The sequence below is a fragment of the Lytechinus pictus genome, chromosome 19, assembly GCF_037042905.1.
Source record: "Lytechinus pictus isolate F3 Inbred chromosome 19, Lp3.0, whole genome shotgun sequence".
NCBI classification, from domain to species: Eukaryota; Metazoa; Echinodermata; class Echinoidea; order Temnopleuroida; family Toxopneustidae; genus Lytechinus; species Lytechinus pictus.
Genome location: NC_087263.1, coordinates 8,102,485 through 8,122,839, shown reverse-complemented (window position 1 = coordinate 8,122,839; position 20,355 = coordinate 8,102,485). Strand labels below are relative to the sequence as shown.

Sequence of the window (20,355 nt, the reverse complement as noted above, 5' to 3'; positions counted from 1 at the left end):
CCCTCCCCAGTTTTATTACACTTTCTTCCTTCTTTTATCATTTTCTTCCCTTACTCCTTTTTTCATTCCTCGTTCTTTTCTCTTTTACCTCCTTTTCCGCAGCCAACAGAGGTAGGGGGTTGCCCGCGGCCGCTTCGACCCCATGGATCTGCATGACTTGCCTATGCATGTACATCTTTTAGCACAATTCTGAATGATCCTGTCTTCATTACAGAACATTTTTACTTTGAATATTTACATAGGCGGATCCAGGAAGGGGGGCGAGGTGCTTGCCCCCCTTGGCGGAGCAAAAAAAAACTGAAGAAAAAGGTTGAAAGAAAGAAAGTTGAAAAATAAGGGGGAAAAGAGAGAAGAAAAAGAAATAAAAGGAGGCGAAAGAATAAAATAAGATGAGTGGACGACTTTGAAAATAAAACAAAATATCAGCTTTTTATTAAGTGCGATCAATATCCACCTAGCAATTTTCCACCAAAGTACTTGAAACACAGAGCTTAGATGGACCCTTATTTTCATTTCAGATTTCCAAAAGTTTTCTGCTCGCGTTTGGCGCGCTCGCATTATTCATGTAGAAAGATTCCCAATTATTCATCCTTTTCATGATTTACAAAACATGAAAAATGTGTCCCGTTTTAGGCTAAATCTCGATTTTTACGCTCACGCTTTTCTCACGCATCAATTGTTCAGTGATATACCTATCATGTTCACAAATTGACAAAAAGAGCTTAGATTTTCCCTTCTTTAGGTAGAAATGTAAAAAAAATCAGCTCGCGCTTGCATGCACTATTTGATTGTTGAAATATGCAACGCATTCATGTCCAACTGCAAGTATAGTTTTTGATTGGTGGTCCCTTTTCGATCAGATCAAAACGTATTATAATTTCTGTTCACGCTATACGCAGTAATATTAATCAGTTACATGACGTTCAGGCTCACAAACATTGCCCAGAATGTTCAAGTTTTAGGACAAAATACATTAAAAAAAAAAATTAGTTCGCACTTTGCGCACGAACTAAGGCTTATGAGATTGTGTTTATGATGATTTATTAAAATAAAGCTGAGAGATGCACTGTTAGGACTACCCCTTCAAATAAACATAAACAAATCAACTTCGAGAGGCCGATCAGGGAAAATTTTGGGCTGACAAAATTCGCACCCCCCCCCCCCCATCAGCGAAGGCTGCCCCTGTATCCAACATATTATTTCTGAACAGGCCTCAAGAGCTATATAGTTCTTTACTTGTGTTTCTAATAGACTCATTAGAAAGGTGCAAATTGGAAACTTGAAACTAAGCATGCATTAAATGCCATTTTGCCAGGGTATAGGTGAACATCTTCTTTTTTTTCTTAACAATCATGGTACAAGAACGGTTTATCGGTAATGTTTATGGCAATGTTCGGTCAATATCAAATTGGAATGAAAGTGTGTCAGGCAAGCACGCCAATTATAGTAGAAGATTCTTATACAAAATTAACGTTGTGAAGAAAGAAATAAAAAGTGGTGGAAATAGCAAACAGACGGGCCCATAATGGCCATTTTCGAACATTTAGCTCTCTTGTGCAAGACTCTCTTACCTTGGGTAAATGAAACAGAATACATGATAAATGAATGAATTAATTAATAGATTAAAAAATGCATTAAAGTAAATAAATACAAAATTTAAGTCCATGAGCAAATTTCAAAATATTCCTGGGGTGCCCCCAGCCTGGATCCCTCAATTATATACTGTATTTTTGACCTCTGCTCTTTCTCAATTAATAAAATATGTTGTAATTTATAAAATTATAAAGTCAGCTCAGAGATTTTTTCATTACAAGAGATTCGTGCTATGTTTTGTTGACAAACAAAAATTACACGTTTAATATAGGATATAGGATATTTTACAGGAAGGTCAACTACTTGCTCAGTATAATTTTGTCCACCCTCTGCGAAGGTGAGGTTGGGGGAGCGGTAAGCCATGTTCCTATTCACAAGAAAGTGTGTTATTTTTTTAATGAAGAAATAACATTATTTCAATGCACTATCAATTATGATGCCGATATCACAACATTTTTTTTTTTTGCTTTTCTCTCATAACAGTCCGATTGACAATATCCGGATATTTCTCCCTTTTATAATGAGGGGCGTGTACATGGCTTGTTTGTCAAGTTAGAAACCAAAAAAAAAATGCAATAAAGTTTGTCAGACTAAAGAAATTCCCAACGACGCAATCCCATGCAGCCCCCATCCCTTCTCCATTTTTTTTCTTTCTTTATACTAATTTCTTTCTTTCATTGCATTTTTTCTCTTCGCACCGTTCTCAATTTCACCTCCTTGTGCTTATGACTTGGAAATCAGTGCTTATATAATGACTTGTAAATCATTGTCCCTGTTTTTTTTGCACCTCGCCACTAGCGTATACCTAAGGGGGCAGACTGCCCCCTGATGAGTCACAACTGATCCAGGGGACATGCCCCTGTCCCCCCGACGAGTCACAACTGATCCAGGGGATATTCCCCCCCCCCCTGACGAGTCACAACTGATCCAGGGGACAGGTGCCCCCCCCCCTGACGAGTCATAACTGATCCAGGGGACATGCCCCCCTTTTGAGAAGCAAAATTAATAATTTGGAATGTAAAAATGCAATGAAAACAGACGTGTGGACCCTCTTTTGAACTTAAAGACCTTAATTTTCTTTTTTTTTTGGCTTGTCAATTTGTTGTGGTACGAAATCCTTTATTTGTGGTTGAAGACCTTTCCTTTTTTTGCTTGTCAATTCTTTTCGCGCACGAAATATCGTCCAAAAAATTTGCTGCTCTTTTGGAAAATCCTGGGTACGCCGCTGCACCTCGACCATAGTTCAATGTTTAAAGGTCAAGTCCACCCCAGAAAAGAATGTTAATTTTAATCAATAGAAATATCCAACAAGCATAATTTTGAAGATTTCAACAAAATCGGATGTAAAATATGAGAAAATTATGACATTTCAAAATTTCGCATAGCGCACATTTTTCACAGAATAGTTATGCACAACTCAATCATATGAAAATGAGAGTTGATGATGTCCGATCGATCACTTTTTCTTTTATTTTTTTTATTGTTTGAATTATATTTCAATTTTTAGAGATTTCAAAATAATAAGGACCAATTACTTGACTGAACCATAGAAATATAATCCACAGCGATAATATATTAATGAAAATGTCACATACAATTAGGAGAAAATTAGAATATTTATTTATATTTGACAAAGAATACAATTAAGTGTGTGACGTCATCATGCAGTCATACAGACCAGGATGTGCATATAACTGGTCTGTGAAATTTGATCATAAAAAATGTCAAACTTTCTTTTTTTACATCCGATTTTGATGAAATTTCCAGTGCTTGTTGGATTTTCCTTTTTAATCAAATAAACTTTTTGTTGGGATATGGACTGATCGTTCCATCGCTGTGCTTCCTAATTCATGTTTCATTTAGATACAAAACTAGAAGTTATATAGTAGCAGATCAAATGACTCAGCTTTCGCCATATTTTTTCACGTGAAAATGACCCCCTGCCCCCCCCCCCCCAAAAAAAAAAAAAGGAAAAAAAAAGACTTTATAAAAATCATAAATTTATTTCAGTCTAAAATAGAGAAGGAAAAATCCTGCACATCGATCACTATTAAATAATAGAGACCTGAGACTTATAGGGTGTTGCAAGAAAGTTACGTTGCAATTGATAGCAAATCGACTGCAACTTTGCAGCCGCTTCCGATCGACTGCAACTAGCAATCAATCGCCAATTTGCGTTGCAAGAAAAAGGCTTGCGATTGAACGCAAGTTGCAGCTGATTTGCAGCTGTCAACAGGGTCTGCAGCACAAGACTAGCCAAAAAAGCAAAATAATGGCTTGCAACAATCCTGGATCTGGAAGAGAGTAAGTAGAAAATATTCATTTTTCAGACAATTCTTTCTCCATTATGTATGTTTCCAGAGAATTTATATATTTTAGACCTATGCCAGGGAAAAAATAATTTTGAAAAGAGCGAAAATGTATCTTTATCGCCGGTCGAAATTTCACCTTCAACAAATTTTCTACCGCACACTTTTAATCCCAGTCCCACACTTGACTTTTTGTGTCGGTAATGCACGGTTGTATCAACAACACGGCAGGTCATTGCCGGTGCAGTGCTGTTATTGTTAAAAGTCACCCTGAAGCAAGTAAATGTGTAGGCTCTAATTATGTATGAAACATCGAAAATGACCTTCAAAGATTATTTTTGTTCCTATTTGAAATAATTCTTTAAGTTATATCGGTTTCAGCGGCGAATAGCCATCCAGTAAATAGAAATTAAAGACTTCCATTTGTGATTAGGCATTACTACTACTACTACATCAGTGATGAAGTCAGTACATGTACCTTCTAGTTCTACTTAAGTTCTACTTCTAGTTCTATTTTTTTTCTATTTTTCTTTCCACAAGAAAAAATCCTCTCCATTTGTCTCTCTTTTTTTAAAGGTCTGTCTAACGTTAACCTCCCTTTTTATGACTTTCCTTGGCCTGGGATAAAGTGAAAATTTTGCTGTTTTGACTTTTGTCTTGACTTTAGAGGATTAAAAAAAAGTTTATTATTATTATTATTATTTTTTTTTTTTTTTTGGGGGGGGGGTGGTTCTCCAGACTCCACATATCTCGCCAGACAAGAAAAAAACAACAACAAAGGTATAGGGGTCTACACGTATTGGGCTACTTTTCAGAATCTATTGGCCACATCTGCCACATTCTTGGGGAAGTTTTAACATTGAATAGGGAGTTGCCTGCCCAGGGCTCTTTTTAAAATTTCTTACAGGCAGATTGCACAAGAGGTTCTTTGCAAGGACAGTCTATTTGTGCCGTTGATTTGTAATGATGTGCCGTATGAGTCACATTTTTAATATCCATCACATATAAATATAAAAAGATATACATGTACATGATGTAGGCCTAAATACATATTATTTTTTAGATTCAATATGTAGATCTACTACGCCGGGGGGGGGGTACTTAGATTTAGTTTGGACAAAGGTGTGCGGCTGAAGGTTCGAAACCCGTACCCATATTTACAGGTCATTTTGGCTAAAAAGGTACCCATTATTAGGGATTCATTACAGGGGCGGATCCAGGATTTCCAAAGGGGGGGGGGGGCACATTTTCGCCTGGAAGACTTGACAAGCAAAAAAAAGAAAAAGGTTATCGCCCAAAATGTAAGGTCATTTTGTATTTGCACCTAAGACATTGGAGTAGAATATGGACCCATGTTTAAGGACATTATCTAAAAAATGGGCCATGCTTAGGGATTTTCCAGCATAAAACCATACCCCATGTTTAGGGATTTCTTCAAAAAAGGCGACCCATTCCTGCGGCATATCCCAATATGCCTTATTTCATGAGTACCCCCCCCCCCCTCCCCCGGGCTACTATGTAGCTGACTCTTGATTTTTATGCAAGCACATGAGGTGCTATATAGATTACAGATTTTTTTTTTTCACTTTAAATTGTTTAATGGATGATTACAATGCTTTTCCAGGTGCTTTCAGTTAAAGGGTGTCTCATATGGTGCATCATTATTAATATTGAATGCATAATCATGATTTTTTTTTACATCAAGCACAATACTCGGGGGGGGGGGCATATGGTCCCCCTTGACATTTTTCAGAATAAATCTGCCTCTCAAAATGTTATTACCGCACCGCTGACTCACGTTTTACTTTCAAGTCTCGCAACTTTTGAGACCAAATTTGCCATTCCCAGGTACAGTGTCAGGAAATTATGCAACATTATGTTTGTTCAAGTTCATGTCAGACAAAAACATGATTACATGTAAAAAGTCAATATTCATAATGGTAATTTTTTTTATTGACAATAGTAATTTAATGTCACTGATGAACTTTGTCTTGAAAATAACAATTAAAAAAAAATACATTTAAGAAGTTAAGAAAAATATTTAAAAAATAACATGAAAGGAATTTATTTTGATACCAGATTTTTTAAAGTAAAGTTGTTAGGAATGCTCTAGAAAGGAATATGTACACCAAAGTTTAGCATTCTATTACAAGCTTTTTTTAGTAAATTAAAGCATAAGGTATGATTTCATAAATTTCTTAATTGCGCCGCCCATGGCTGAGGAACCATAGTGCCCCTCCCCAGGCCAGAAGTGACTTTAATGAAAACACCCTGGGACTACTATAATGATCAACACACTGGCAACTGAGCTTAACTTGTATATTAATTTCATGAACATGTTTTATCTCTTTGCTTTTTGCTTTTAATTGCTTACTACAGTTATGATGACAAAGAAGTCTGGAATAAACAAGAAACCTCAGAACCACCATAACTGTGTCTGCTACAATGTGTGTTCTTGCAGCCAGCTGATTGATTCATTTTATCAACTCTTGAATGGTAGGTTACATGTAAACTGTATTATTATTAATAATTCACCATGATCGTAATGCGGATGGGGTGAAATCTGTACACATTGACCCAAGGATAATGCAAAATGAAAAAGGCAAACACAAATCTCTATCTTGACTGGACTTCTCAGCAATGAAGACATCCCATTGATGGGGGAGGGGAGGGGGTGGTTGTTGTGCTCATCCAAGGTGTACTGTATGAAAGTGTGTATTTTGCTTTAATTGATTTAATTTATTGCATATTTTAATTTCCATGATTCATTTATTTTGGGGAAAACAATCAGTTCACACTTTTTTAGATTACATCATGGCAAATTGCCAATTACTATGGTCTCAGGAGTAAGCCACTATCCCTCTATCATATCATCATGTCGGTGCAAACAACGCCCTTACCAGCAGGCATAGGGGCATTTCTGCACCGATGGGGTGCACAAAAATGTTTTGCTAAGGGCATTCTTGCACTGAAAGGACAAAATTTGATCTTACCCAAGCTATGTATAGTTATGGGCTTGCATTATTTCCTATATTATTATTTTTTATGAACAGGTTGATTATCAGAACTGAATTCAGAGCTGCTCCTGTCTGTAGTATCATTATTAGAGTGGACTTCAGAATGAGGGCGTTGCTTGTTTAAAAACTTCACTCCATGAAGCTCTCCAAATTCACCTCAAATTAGACTGCTTCTGGAAACCAGATTTGTTCCTTCAAGCAGAAACGCTTGTGGCTTTCCTGACTGGACTTCTATGGATTCTTCATGCCAACCTTAAGGACTGTGGTCTTCTGCATGATACACGTCAATTTCAAACAAGACATTCTGTGGTGAAACACTTGATGTACCGGTAGATGATATGAAATTTTATTTCATATAACTGAATCTCAGAAGTAATTCCTCGGGAGCAAGAAACATTGAAAAAAATAAAATAAAAGGTCCATCATTAATGAATGTCTTGAGCAGTGTTCTTTTTTGTGCACAGATCAATGGATCTTTTCAAGTCCAAGCAGGGATGTAGTCAATGCTGACCTCGATGCAACATTTTGCTGGCCTTGGTCCGAGTCACTGTACAGAATCTATGGGAAGTTATCTCAAGCTGCCTCATGACTCGGAAGAATCAGCCTCGACCTCATCCCTGTATGCAAGTGTGATATATATCTACGATGCAATCTCATGATTAAAGAGAGAGAAACAAGAGAGCTTCAGATTTTGAAGTGTAGCAATCTCCTGAAATGTATGTTTTATTTGAAAATCAAACTAAAATAACTTAATTGGGCATGTTATTCATTATGATATGTATGAATGAAAGCATTTAAGCAATTTAGTGCTCTTGCAAAACAAATTCTGAGTTGTATTATTTTACTGCAAACCCTCAGACATATTGATAAGCATTTGCCAGTGCATGAAGTGTTTTAATAAAGAGTGGCTTTTGTGCCTATGGAGAGTTATTATTTTTTCAATATTTCTTCATACGAATTATTTCAGAAATCACAATTTGAATATTCCATGACCTCTGATAACAAGAGCAGAATATTTTTGGTGATTGACACACTTTGAAATGATATTAGGAGAGAATGTAGTAAAGTTGTGTGAAAATAATGGCATAATTGCTGTAGAGGCCTACGAAGATTGAAAATAACATTATTTTAAGTTTTTCTTGAAAAAACCTATGGAAAATTGAAAATGGCATAATTTACACAAGTTTTCCAAAAAAAAAAAGAAAAAAAAAATTAGGGGGCAGAATTAGTACACAAGCCTATGGACAATCAATTGAACGTAAATCGAGCGCAAATTTTGCGCGTCCTCCAAAATCTCACATAAGTTACGTTCGATTTGCAATCAATCGCAAAGCTTGCGCTTGATCTACGTTCAATTGATCAAACGCAACTTCTTCTTGCAACAGGATTGAACGTAACTTGCGTTCAATTGCAGATTTGCGTTTAATCGGAGGACTTGCGCTCAATTTTGGGAGTTGCGTTCGATTTGCGTTCAATCGCAAGTTTCTTGCAACACCCCATTAGTGAGACAGCTCTGCATGACAGTAACATTTTGGCGTCCCACAAAACAAATTATGGCGTCAGTGTTTCCCCATTGCCAGTTTTCGAAAGAGAAAGGTATTTGAAATATGGGCGAAAATGATGATCGCGGCCTTAGTATCGACGTTACATCCGACATGACTTCTATATATTGCACATTATTATTTTTTGGTAGGTCTATTTATTAGTGATATAGTGGTTATTACCCCGAAATGGTCTTCATCCAATTATCGAAAAGTATACGATCGAACTGAATTATGTACAGAACTTTATCCAATAATTAATTACAAAAAAATGAAGTTCATTACTAATTCCATAGGATTGCCAGTTTTCCGCAACTTGACACTGACATGCTAGTTATAGGTCCATGCATGGTTTAGTTAGAGCTCGATTGAATTATCTCAGGACACGTACTCATTTATACCTTGGTCACATTTGTTCTACGGCGGCCGTACGGCGAGTTATAACATTTTTTTGTACCAGCTACATATACATGTATATAGATGGTTTGAATAAAAATGAATAAAACGACTGTTTTCGATCGACTCGCCGTACGGCCGCCGTATGACAAATGTGACCAATGTATTATGAACCACTGGTCAGGAGCAATGTGTTGTAATTAGATCTCCATGTACATGACCAGTGGACTGAACTCTTCATGGCCTTTTACTAGTATGCCTACAAACACGAGTATATCGATATAGTAGGCCTATACAGTTCATGGTGTCATACAGTGCTGTTGACCTTACACCATATAGCTCTATGCTTACACACACTCCGGCCTCACACACGCACACACAAGTAAATACAATTCCGCCAGGCCTACTGCATACATAGAAAGGACAGTGCAACCAACGTGGATAATGTACTGTACTAGTCTATGAATTCAGACACAATTTACCCAAAGACGGTTTACATAACATTTTAGTGATCGAGAGTACAGTGCATTTCCAAAACATAAACAGGATGTATAATCTTGGAATTTCCTTTGTATGTAAGGGTTTCTTTCTGTTGGTTTCACTGCCCTTTTTTTCTCTTGATTCATCAGAATCATAATAATTTTTTTTTCATCAATCTGAAACAACATATGAGCCGAGACTAAAACGCGGGAAGTCGGAGAATATGACCGAAAAAGAATGTTTTTTTTCCCAACTCTGTGCTGTACGTAGTGTTCATTCTGAAATCACTTTTCTAAATTGTTCCCGTGTTATATTGGAAGTTAGACTTAGACAATAGGGGATGTACTCGCAAGCCCCAGCCCCCGCCAGCCAAGGCAAGAGCAAGGAAGGTAGGAAAACAGAGTGGTGTTGTGTGTTGTGCATGTGAGGAACGTACTAATCGGTGATCCTAATGTCGATACGCGATCAAGGCTTTTTCTGCTCTGCCGTTCACCGAGTGACAAGGCAATGTAGCGGACTACATTATCGTTCTTGCGTAGCACACTCACGGCAGCGGTGGTGGTGTGTCTGCAGAGGGGTGGATAACTGGATTTGGGTGATAGAGGGGGTATGTTACAGTTTTGAAATTACTTTGTCGGGATATCCGAGAAGGTAAAATTCACACATATAAGAGCATAATTTATCATGAAAAACACCTTTTCATTTCATATCATCCACATCACGACTGTTTTAGGACATACACATGCATATAATATACAAATTAATTAGAATGGTGACAGGCCAATTTCGAGGAATTACCAAAACTATCCACCCTCTTTAAGGACATAACGGATGTATCAATCATCAAGTCTTGTTGCAGTTTTTCATTGAAATGCATGCTCGCAAAAGGTGAGTCGAATGAAAAGATAATAGTTTAATACCGTACGGTCACTGCACTTTCTAATTAAAGTTAGATTTATAAGTAACGTTAGAGTCTAACGTTAGACTACTCGTTAGGTATGACAAACGACAACGTTAGGTCGTGAAATCTACCGTTAGCTTTTATAGGATTTAAGAGTAGATTCAAGATCTAAGTTAGATCTAATTAACGTTAGGCCTAATGTTCCGTTTAATCTTACTTTGGATTTGACGTAGCCGAGATCTAACGTCCATGACGTCGGTTAGATCTAACTTAGACTGTAACGTTAATGGAGATTTAACGTTAAGTCAGTAAACTTAACTTGGGGTAGCCTAGTTCAGACCCTAATTTGGTTCCTAAATAGGCCTAGTGGCAGTACTCAGTAGATCTAATTGGTATGGAATGCTTTAGTATTCGACTTCGAGACCTAACGTCAGGGGCAGGGCTAAGTTTAAAGTTAGGGCCTAACGTTAGGCCTAATGACATGTTAGCCTGTGGCTTAGGGCTTTTAGGCCTAAAACTTGTTTAAGATCTAGATCTAGCGTTAATTCGGTTCATAAAATATATATGGACTGCTTTTATATTCGAGACATGGTTGTTTATTTCGGCTCGCGGGTACCGCATCGGCCAGACCATGCCCTCGGGCATAGTCGCGCTGCGGCCCCCTTGAGCCTCTAGAAACAACCATGCCTCTCAAAGCAGTCCATACATCTATATTATATCCTACATATAGTAAATCCTGTATAGTGATTGGTTCAAGTAGCATCATGTGACCTAATATATTTCAACTATGATGTTGCGTGACGTCAGACCTCGATATATTTTTGGATATATCGAGGTCTGACGTCATTATTTCGCAAAAACTGGATATCTAGCTAAACTCTCGGGCGCACCGGCCAGCGCGCTCTCTCTCCCGGGTAATTCAAGTCCAGCGATGCGTCGGCGCAGGCATGTAATCTGCGTTCCGCTGAGCGCGGTGGCTCGGAGAAAAGTAGGTAATTCAACTCAAGTAACCGGACTTTGCAAGCTCAACACATATATTTTGGTTGTAAATTATCAAAAGTAGGATATAAAACAAATATACCAGGCGTTTCATTCGAAAGCAAAGTGGGAATTATTAATCCTCCGTTGGACTGGCAAAACTACTATATTTTCCTCGGGGCTTCGCCCCTCGGGAAAAATAGTAATTGCCAGACCAACCTCGGATAAATAATTCCACTATACTTCCTCAAAGCCTGATATATTTGTTTATTATCTGAGATAAAATGGATCTCAGAATACCACCCCAGGTACCTGATCAAAGTGAATTATAATGTAAAGTAAAATATATCCAATAAAACGCTCTTAGTTAATATCCTTCACACCACAACCATTTTTGGGCATAAACATTAATATACATGTACTAATGAAATAGAATAATGACATGATGTGTGTGTGTTTGGGGGGGGGGGTGTTACTGAAACTAAAGATAGCCTTTAAACTAAATGATTTTTGAATAATGATGATAACATAAATAATAATTACACAATAACTGAAACAGGGAGATAGGTATTTTGAATTGGTGGATACTTTAAGTCATGGGTGTCTATTTGTGAATACTACCAACTAGAATCAGGAAAAAGATAATGTGAGATGTAGGAAGTAATATATTTTCATTATTTCATTATCGAATTTTAAATATTAACATTATTCCGGTGAAACAGTTCTTGGCATTCCTTCATGTTTGTTCATTAGATGGGCTGATGATGTCATATCGCCACTTTTTCTTTTGTGTTTTATCATATGAAATTAGGTTTATTCAAAAATTTTCTACCAAGAACTAAAACACTTGGATTGATTACTGATTAAGTGCATTATTTCTTTCTTGCTGCAACTTATTTCATGATAATGGAGACACATCATTTACACAATATGACTAAAGGAAACAATTATGATTCCATATAGTAACATAAGAAAAAGAAATAAGTGGGGATGTAACATCATCAGCCCACCTAATGAATATTCATGAAGACATGCTTATAACTATATTTGACCGGAATATTGCAAACCTTGAAAATTCAATAACTTCGTTATTTGTCATCTGATTTCGATGAAATTTCGGCATTTTGCTTTGTAAATTTTACTCTATTTATTGAGAAATAATTATTTTCAGCCCGGAGCATCCCTTTAAGAATATGTTTTGCTCAGGTAAACGAAAAGGAATCACGTGAGAACACCAGTTGCTTTATTTTTTGTTGTTGTCATTTTAGGGTCCCGTTCTCAAATAAAACTACAAGGCATTCACGAAGTTCATTGAAATACATGTACATGTGACTTCTCATTAAACGGTGTTGAGTATATGAATAATTGAGTTTCACATAACGCAACATTATTTCATTTAAAAGGGAAACGTGAATAGGCTTCGAATATTTTCAAGAAAATCATAAATTATATTGGTCATCATGCCCGATCATAACATTCACTGACTCACATTAATTTCTGTTGATCTGATAATCGCCAATCTTCCTCCGATGCTCGCGCATTCAGTCTGTGCTGAATCAAAACTCCTCCCATCTCCCATGAAGCGATAAAATGATTGCCCGTACTGGTTCCAAGAACAACGAGGATCTGCAAAATGAAAATTTATGTTTATTTCAACTGAGAAACCTGTCCATTGAATTAGAATGAAAAAAAAAATTATGCATCTAAGCAAAATATTTCGATATCTTAAAATTCAAGCAATTATACAAACTATGAAATACATGAAAGTTCATTTTACCGTATCAGACACCTGAGCAGGTCATTTACGAAACCGTATTGCCCAAGATTTTATGAATATCGGAAGAGATAGGTATATTATTCGTATTTTCATCGGTCTGTATGACTTTGCATGCAAAGACTTTGTAAAATATACCTTTATACCTTTGTCTCACATCCGGGTATCTGAGGAAGCGGAGACAGAGATACGTGTCATGTTGATCCGCGAAGCACAATATACGTCATAATGTCAATCTGATGGATACAGCGACATTTCAAATAAGTCACAATGATTAAGCTAACAAGCACAATTTCCTCAACATGAAAAAAATAAAACCAAATTCTTACACGGTAAAAAATCAAAATTTTCACGATTTTGCTCTCGATGTCTGATTTGGATAGTAATAAAAATTCTGACTGGGTCTTCTTTCGGGAAACATCAAATATATTTAAAGGAACCATATTGCCCTTGTCTAAAGACTCGGGCTAATATAATTATATTGCGGGCAATATATTTTATGTTCCCCTAAGGATAGTCATTATTATATAATTACAAGGGAAATGTTATAGTTGATATTCTCGTCCACGGGCAGGGGGGGGGGGGGGCGATTCCCCTGGCTGGCGAAGACGACCACAAGTTCAACATATTTTGTGATTCTTTTAAAACCGCTGAACGGTTTTGAAAGACTCACAAAATATTTTTGAACTAAACAAAAAATAGAGGAGAACCCCTTACCACCGAGCTAATGTGTGGACTGTGGAATATTCATTTTCACGTTAGATCACCTGAATCACGCTGGCAAATATAAACACGGCTGTCTGCGCAGCCGCTGCCCTCCCATTGTCCTGAGTGATCCGTCCTCAGCCGAACACATCCTCCTTCCTTGCCCTCGGGTCTTAGATTGCAATACCTTTGTAGAGGTAAACAAAAAAGTATAGTTGAGAAAAAAAATAGATATAATTACATATTTATCATGTTTATAGGTGCATTCATTCATTAACAAATATACTTACGACTAAGGAGGTCCGCTTGACTAGAAATTCTACAAAGGACGGGAGGGGCAGGGAGAAAGCCGAGTGCTAATTTTGTTGTTTGCGGAGGAAAAGCGGTTGATTATGCTCTCATTCCTAACTATGGGAACAACCATAGTCCGATTTATTTGACCACTAGCTTGTTGTACATTTTAGTAAATTGTACATTTTTGAAAAGTTCCATAATGTGCCATAAAAATGTTACGACACAATTTGGTAAATTTATCAAAATGTGCAGGACATTGACGGACATTCAAACAAGATTTCGTTCCCACGCAATATTATTTCGTTCCCACGCAATATTATTTCGTTCCCACGAAACATTATTTCGTTCACACGAAATATTATTTCCCCTCTCTCCGATCTATACTATTTCGTGGCCACGCAATATTATTTCGTTCCCACGAAATATTATTTCGTTCCCACGCAATATTATTTCGTTCTATTTCGAAATAATATTGCGTGGGAACGAAATAATATTGCGTGGGAACGAAATAATATTGTGTGGCCACGAAATAATATTGCGTGGGAACAAAATAATATTGCGTGGCCACGAAATAGTATAGATCGGAGAGAGGGGAAATAATATTTCGTGGGAACAAAATAATATTTTGTGGGAACGAAATAATATTGCGTGGGAACGAAATAATATTGCGTGGGAACGAAATAATATTGCTTGGGAACGAAATAGTATTTCGTGGGAACGAAATAATATTGCGTGGCCACGAAATAGTATTGCGTGGGAACGAAATAATATTGCGTGGCCACGAAATAGTATTTCGAGGGAACGAAATAATATTGCGTGGCCACGAAATAGTATTTCGTGGGAACGAAATAATATTGCGTGGCCACGAAATAGTATTGCGTGGGAACGAAATAATATTGCGTGGCCACGAAATAGTATTTCGAGGGAACGAAATAATATTGCGTGGCCACGAAATAGTATTTCGTGGGAACGAAATAATATTGCGTGGCCACGAAATAATACTGCGTGGCCACGAAATTATATTTCGTGGGAACGAAATAATGTACGGATAATTTTTTTCTCCTCATGAAACAATAGCGCAGTGAGTAAAGAAAATATGTGCACTCTTATTGAACATTTCTGACAGCCTTCACTTGATAAGAGCGAGCGAAAAGTTCCAGTATACGCGGAAAATTTATCAAAGTGAATTTTTAGGAAAAAAAATAATAACACGGATTTGCGATAGGCCTATACCGGTTTTTGCACCCCTCCCTTTGGTATTTGTAATGGGGAACGGATTATTTTTTAAACACTTACCCTGATGGCGTGTTGTTTACCCACGTGTATTTCCCGTCACTATCTTTGTAACTCAGGCCTATCCAGTAGTTATATCCAGTCGTTTTTTTCAGTGTATAAGTGTTCAAGAAAGACTTTGAAAATGAATAGAGATAACATCAAAACCGTTAGCTGAATACAAATAATAGGTAGTATTCTCTTCGTGAAGTACGGAGGATTTAAGAACACTGTAAATGTTTCGAAAATGCCCGTCAAATGTGACAACACATTTCTCTTTGATCGTCCATACGTCGTTGTGCGAAAACTCCCTATTGCTTAGGTCTGTTTAAGATAAGAATAAAAACAACAAACAAACAAATGTTGCATTGACGTAACCCGCCTGACCCTATGATTTTCTTTTGTAATGATATTTATTAAATCATTTAGTTTAAAATCAAAGTAATGGTACATTGCAAAATATTACAATATCAATATCAACAAAACACCGTTCACAAAAGATAATTGTTCATCATACAAATAAACGTACAAAATGTCATAGTAATAACATATTCATATACAGTGGATAAATTCAGTAACAAAAAAGTAAATATTAGCCATTTATAACCAATATAAATTCACAAAATTATACTTCAATATTTATGCAGAAAAATTTATCCCCAACATCAAAGAAACTGAATGAAATTTATAATATATTTATGAAGTTTATGATATATATTTTTGGGCTATCGATATCGCTTTTCGTGATGATCGCGATCGAAAAAAAAAAAGAAATGTTTCACAATGGACCTATGAAGAGATGGACGGTTAACGCGAGCATTTCTTTGATCCAATCACCGTCACCTGGTTATGTATATCTAAGAACATACATGTGTTGTGACAATAGGAATTACCATGACGACCAAGACGTATCTGATCACTTAAAAACGGATCGGTTTCCCCGGTCTTAGTTTTGTTGGCTGATACCCTGTTTCAGCATTATAAAGCTCCGATCACGAACGGCTTCAGGGCCTTTTCACGGTAACGATCATAGGACCAAAGTAGACAAGTAAACTGGGATCTAAAAGAAACTTATCAAACTTCACAAGCGCACTACACAAATTTAACTCAGTCAAATAAACACAATTTTGACACGGACTAGCTGCTAGCTTGAATAATCTTTACCAAGCACGTGTCAATAATTAAGAGATTGGTTTGAGAACAAGGCTGTAGTCCAGTAGCGTACCGTGAACCGCAGGAGACAAAGCATTGGGGGGGGGGGGGCAGTGCATTGTCTGTGAACAATGCTTTGCCCCCCCCCCCCCAATGCTTTGTCTCCTCCGAGTCACGGTACGCTACTGCTGTAGTCCCTCAAATCAATTGGTTCCGGAATCCAAAGTCACAAAATGGCAAAAGAAAGACCAATGGAAATGAGATGGGATTAAACCAAAATGGTAATTCTTTGCTTGACTGCTATTGAGTCCATTCAGGTATTATGCTTCTTTCACCCCATTAAGTGTGTTTGAAATGTTCCTCAAACTTCTTAGTTATTGAGGCTATCAATAACATTGAAATGATTGGTTAACATTGGTTTGACTTTAAACAAATCTGAGATAGAAGGTCACACTTGTCACATGTGTCTGTGATATGTTACAAAAATGAAGCCCAGAAAAAAATGCGTTCGAAAATAATTATTTAGTGCTTCAAAAGTTGAAATATAAAGTAACCGGAAACACCATCTTAATTTCATCCCATACACTTATGTGTACTATTTAGGCGTCTATAAGACGCCTATTTAGAAAAATCGGGGTTTGCCTTGTTGTTTTAGCTTTTCATTCTCAATAATGGTTGTTTTCATGGTTTATATTATAAGATCTGATACATGCAATTGTACACATTTTCATCTTGGTTTGAGAATTTTTTTAAATCGGCTGCTCACAAAGTTAAACAATGCCTTTAAACATGGCAATGGTCAATTTGTGAACTTTAGTAAACTGTGTAATCCTATCTCCGATACCAATGGATTCGAGGGGCTACAGCCTCCTAGTGATTGAACCAATCTCTTAATTTTTTACATGACTTGTGCTTAAAAAATTATTATTGAAGCTAGTTTGTGTCAAAATTTCGATCATTTTGACTGAGTGGAATTTGTGTATGGCGTTTGTGAAGTTTAATAAGTTTCTTTTGGAACCTAGTTTATGAAGGGAATGTTATTCAGATGACGATAACAGTCACCCTTTTGGTGAATTCATTATCTAAGCGTTGAATGTCCATCTCTTCATATGTCCAAGGGGTACTCCGGGCCTCATTTGTCGGTCAGGTTAATCATGTTTGCTTTAAGACAGCGCTAGGTGGGTAACACAAAGCTTCTACACGAAATATCGAGAAAAAAAACAGTCGCATTTTTCAACTTAATAAATAATATCCCCTCCTTCATTGATTTTGATTTTTTTTTTTCCATCTGGTATAGCTACATGACGTTCGCCAAATTGCTACACAGAATTCTGAAATTTGTTTTTTCCGTAAAACATTCATTTACCGGAGCAAGAACTTAAATTATTTAATTATAATGATAACTTAATAATTTGTATACCAAAGCTTGATTGACCTGTGGCCTTTAAAAGTGCGATTTCATATCAAGAATATGACAAAGTGATACATTCATGTATAGTTCAAATAAAAAAATTAAGTCCACGTCGGAAGAATGGTCTTTGAATCAATAGAAAATCATTCCGAAGCATGACGATAAAAATTTCATCAAAATCAGGTGTGAAATAAGAAAGTTCTGACATTTTAGGTTTCGCCTATTTTTCACTTAAAATTTATGTGCACAAGTCAGCGATATGCAAATGAGAGAATCGGTGATGTCCCTCACTCACTATTTATTTTGTTTTTGATTGTTTTGAATTTCAGACGATATTTATTTTTTTCAGATACGACAATTATCACCAACTTCACTGATGATAATTCCACATGTTCAGGGATGAATAAAAATATGTTTCACATGTAAATGTGGAGAAAATTAAAGTGTTTCATATTTCATAAAATGAAAAACAAAAGAAACATTAAGTGGTGATGTCACCAGTCCCCTCATTTGCATACCAACCACAATGTGCGTATTGAAAGCACCAATATACAAATAGCGAATAGGCATGAGTGCGATGGTGCGAGATTTCGCATGAGGTGAAAGAAAGATGCTCTATTCAACGAGGCGTGAGCCGAGTTGAATAGAGCGTTTCTTTCTTTCACCGAATGCGAAATCTCGCACCATTGCACGAATAAGAATATTCGCTATTTGTGTTGTACAACGCCTCGGAATTTAGCGAAAATATGAAAAAACAAAGAGTTTATCCCTATAGTAATCTATGAAAAGGGAGCAAAAATACCGAAAGCAGAAAGCAAAATCCCACAAGCGCGCATGACCTTGGGCAGCCTTGCGCATTTAGCCAGCTGACTTATACGCGTATTGTTCATTTTTACCGAGCGCAATGAATTAAATCGTATTGTGACGTCACCTCCTAAAGCCGTGCAACGGTACATTTTGGACGGTACATTTTGGATGGTACGTCTTGTGTGCAACGGTACGAATGTTTGACATTCAGCCTCCCATTTGCTCGCGTACAACAAGCTAAGTAGGCGTTGTACAATTTAAAATGTCATACCTTTCTTATTTTACATCCGATTTTGATGAAATGCCTCGGCAGTAATGCGCCGGGATGTGGACTACTTTTACTTCCTCTGTTACTTATGTTTGTAAATTAGGTTTAAATGTTTCAATGATGTAAATGTTTTATTGTATATGTTATCTGATCCTGTATGAATATCTAAACAAAGTGACATAAAAAAAATCGACGTATTGCCTTAAACATGGATGTGTTAACAGCTGAAAAAAGTACTTACGTTTTGTTCATGAGAAGTTATAACTGCGAGGTCTCCGCCCTGTGAACGGCAATATTCCTTAGCATTATTCCATGTTCTACCCGGATCATTCACGAAAAGGTACTGGTTCTTGCCAAATTCTCTCCAATTAGGCGTGTTGCATATCTGACCACTCCCTACATCGAAACAAATGTGCAGTATATCAAACCATAATATAAAAATATGGATGATAGTAATATCAATAGTAATGCTGATAATGATGACGATGTTGATAATAATGATGACGATAATAGCTTACTATTGATGATGATGATTATAATGTAAATTACAAGGGCCGCAGAACCGGGGGGGGGGGTTCATTCCCCTCCCCACTTTCTCCCCAAACCGTGTACAAAACTTTAAAAAATACCATAACTACGATTGTGATTGTTTGCATGGTCAGTCCGCCCCCCCCCCCACACTTTCAAAACCGATCCGCGGACCCTGAGTAATGTTACTACTCCTACTAGAATACTACTACTACTACTTACTACTACTACTACCTACTACTACTTACTACTACCACTACTACTACTACTACTACTACTAATACTACTACTGCGGCTGCTGCTGCTGATGCTACTACTACTACTTCTACTAACAATAGCACTCTGGGTGGTATGTCAATTTCTGATCACATAAAAACAAATAATTATAATAATTAAGAAAATAGAGAAAATAATTAAACAAAAATTGAGGGAGAAAGAGGAGAGGGGTGTTACACCCACACATGTAATAATCGCCCACAAATGTAATAACACTTTACCCAAAAATGTAATAATTTCACCCACAAATGTAATAATGCACTTTACCCACAAATGTTATATTTTTGATCGCCCACAAATGTAATAATGACTTTTCCCACAAATGTAATAAATTTGAAGGGATTTTTGGCGAATCCGTTCTAAACTAAAATCCTATAGTAATGCGTTCATATAGCACAAAAGTCCAAAGTCTTTTTCCCAGACCAGGTTGTTTCAAAGTTATAATATACGTCCAAAGTCTTTTTTCCAGACCCGGTTAATTCAAAAATTATAATATACGTCCAAAGTCTTTTTTCCAGACCCGGTAGTTTCAAACTAAGTCCAAACTAAGATAATGATATTCTAGTGGAATAAAATGAGAATCGAGCTTAATCTTTTCTCCAGACCCAGTTAATTAAAACTGGTGGAAAAGTAACAAAGACCCCAACTCTCTT

The 20,355-nt window shown here is 36.8% G+C and overlaps 1 protein-coding gene and 1 long non-coding RNA gene across 2 annotated transcripts in view; one reads left to right on the top strand and one right to left on the bottom strand.

Moving 5' to 3' along the window:
* The window catches only part of LOC135157664 (macrophage mannose receptor 1-like), a 38,264-nt gene extending 18,974 nt beyond the window's left edge, over positions 1-19,290 (bottom strand). Inside the window, exons 1-4 of the mRNA XM_064114060.1 lie at positions 19,140-19,290; positions 15,285-15,397; positions 13,757-13,881; positions 12,705-12,841 (exon numbers count right to left, since the gene is read on the bottom strand). Of these exons, the coding sequence (XP_063970130.1) occupies positions 12,705-12,794 (90 nt within the window). The 5' untranslated portion in view covers positions 12,795-12,841; positions 13,757-13,881; positions 15,285-15,397; positions 19,140-19,290. The remainder of the gene's footprint in view (positions 1-12,704; positions 12,842-13,756; positions 13,882-15,284; positions 15,398-19,139) is intronic.
* Positions 3,824-8,109, top strand: LOC129271608 (uncharacterized). The gene is made up of 3 exons (XR_010296624.1): positions 3,824-3,897; positions 6,282-6,398; positions 6,956-8,109. It is a non-coding gene; the product is annotated as an uncharacterized LOC129271608 (long non-coding RNA).
* Positions 19,291-20,355: the final 1,065 nt, after the last annotated feature.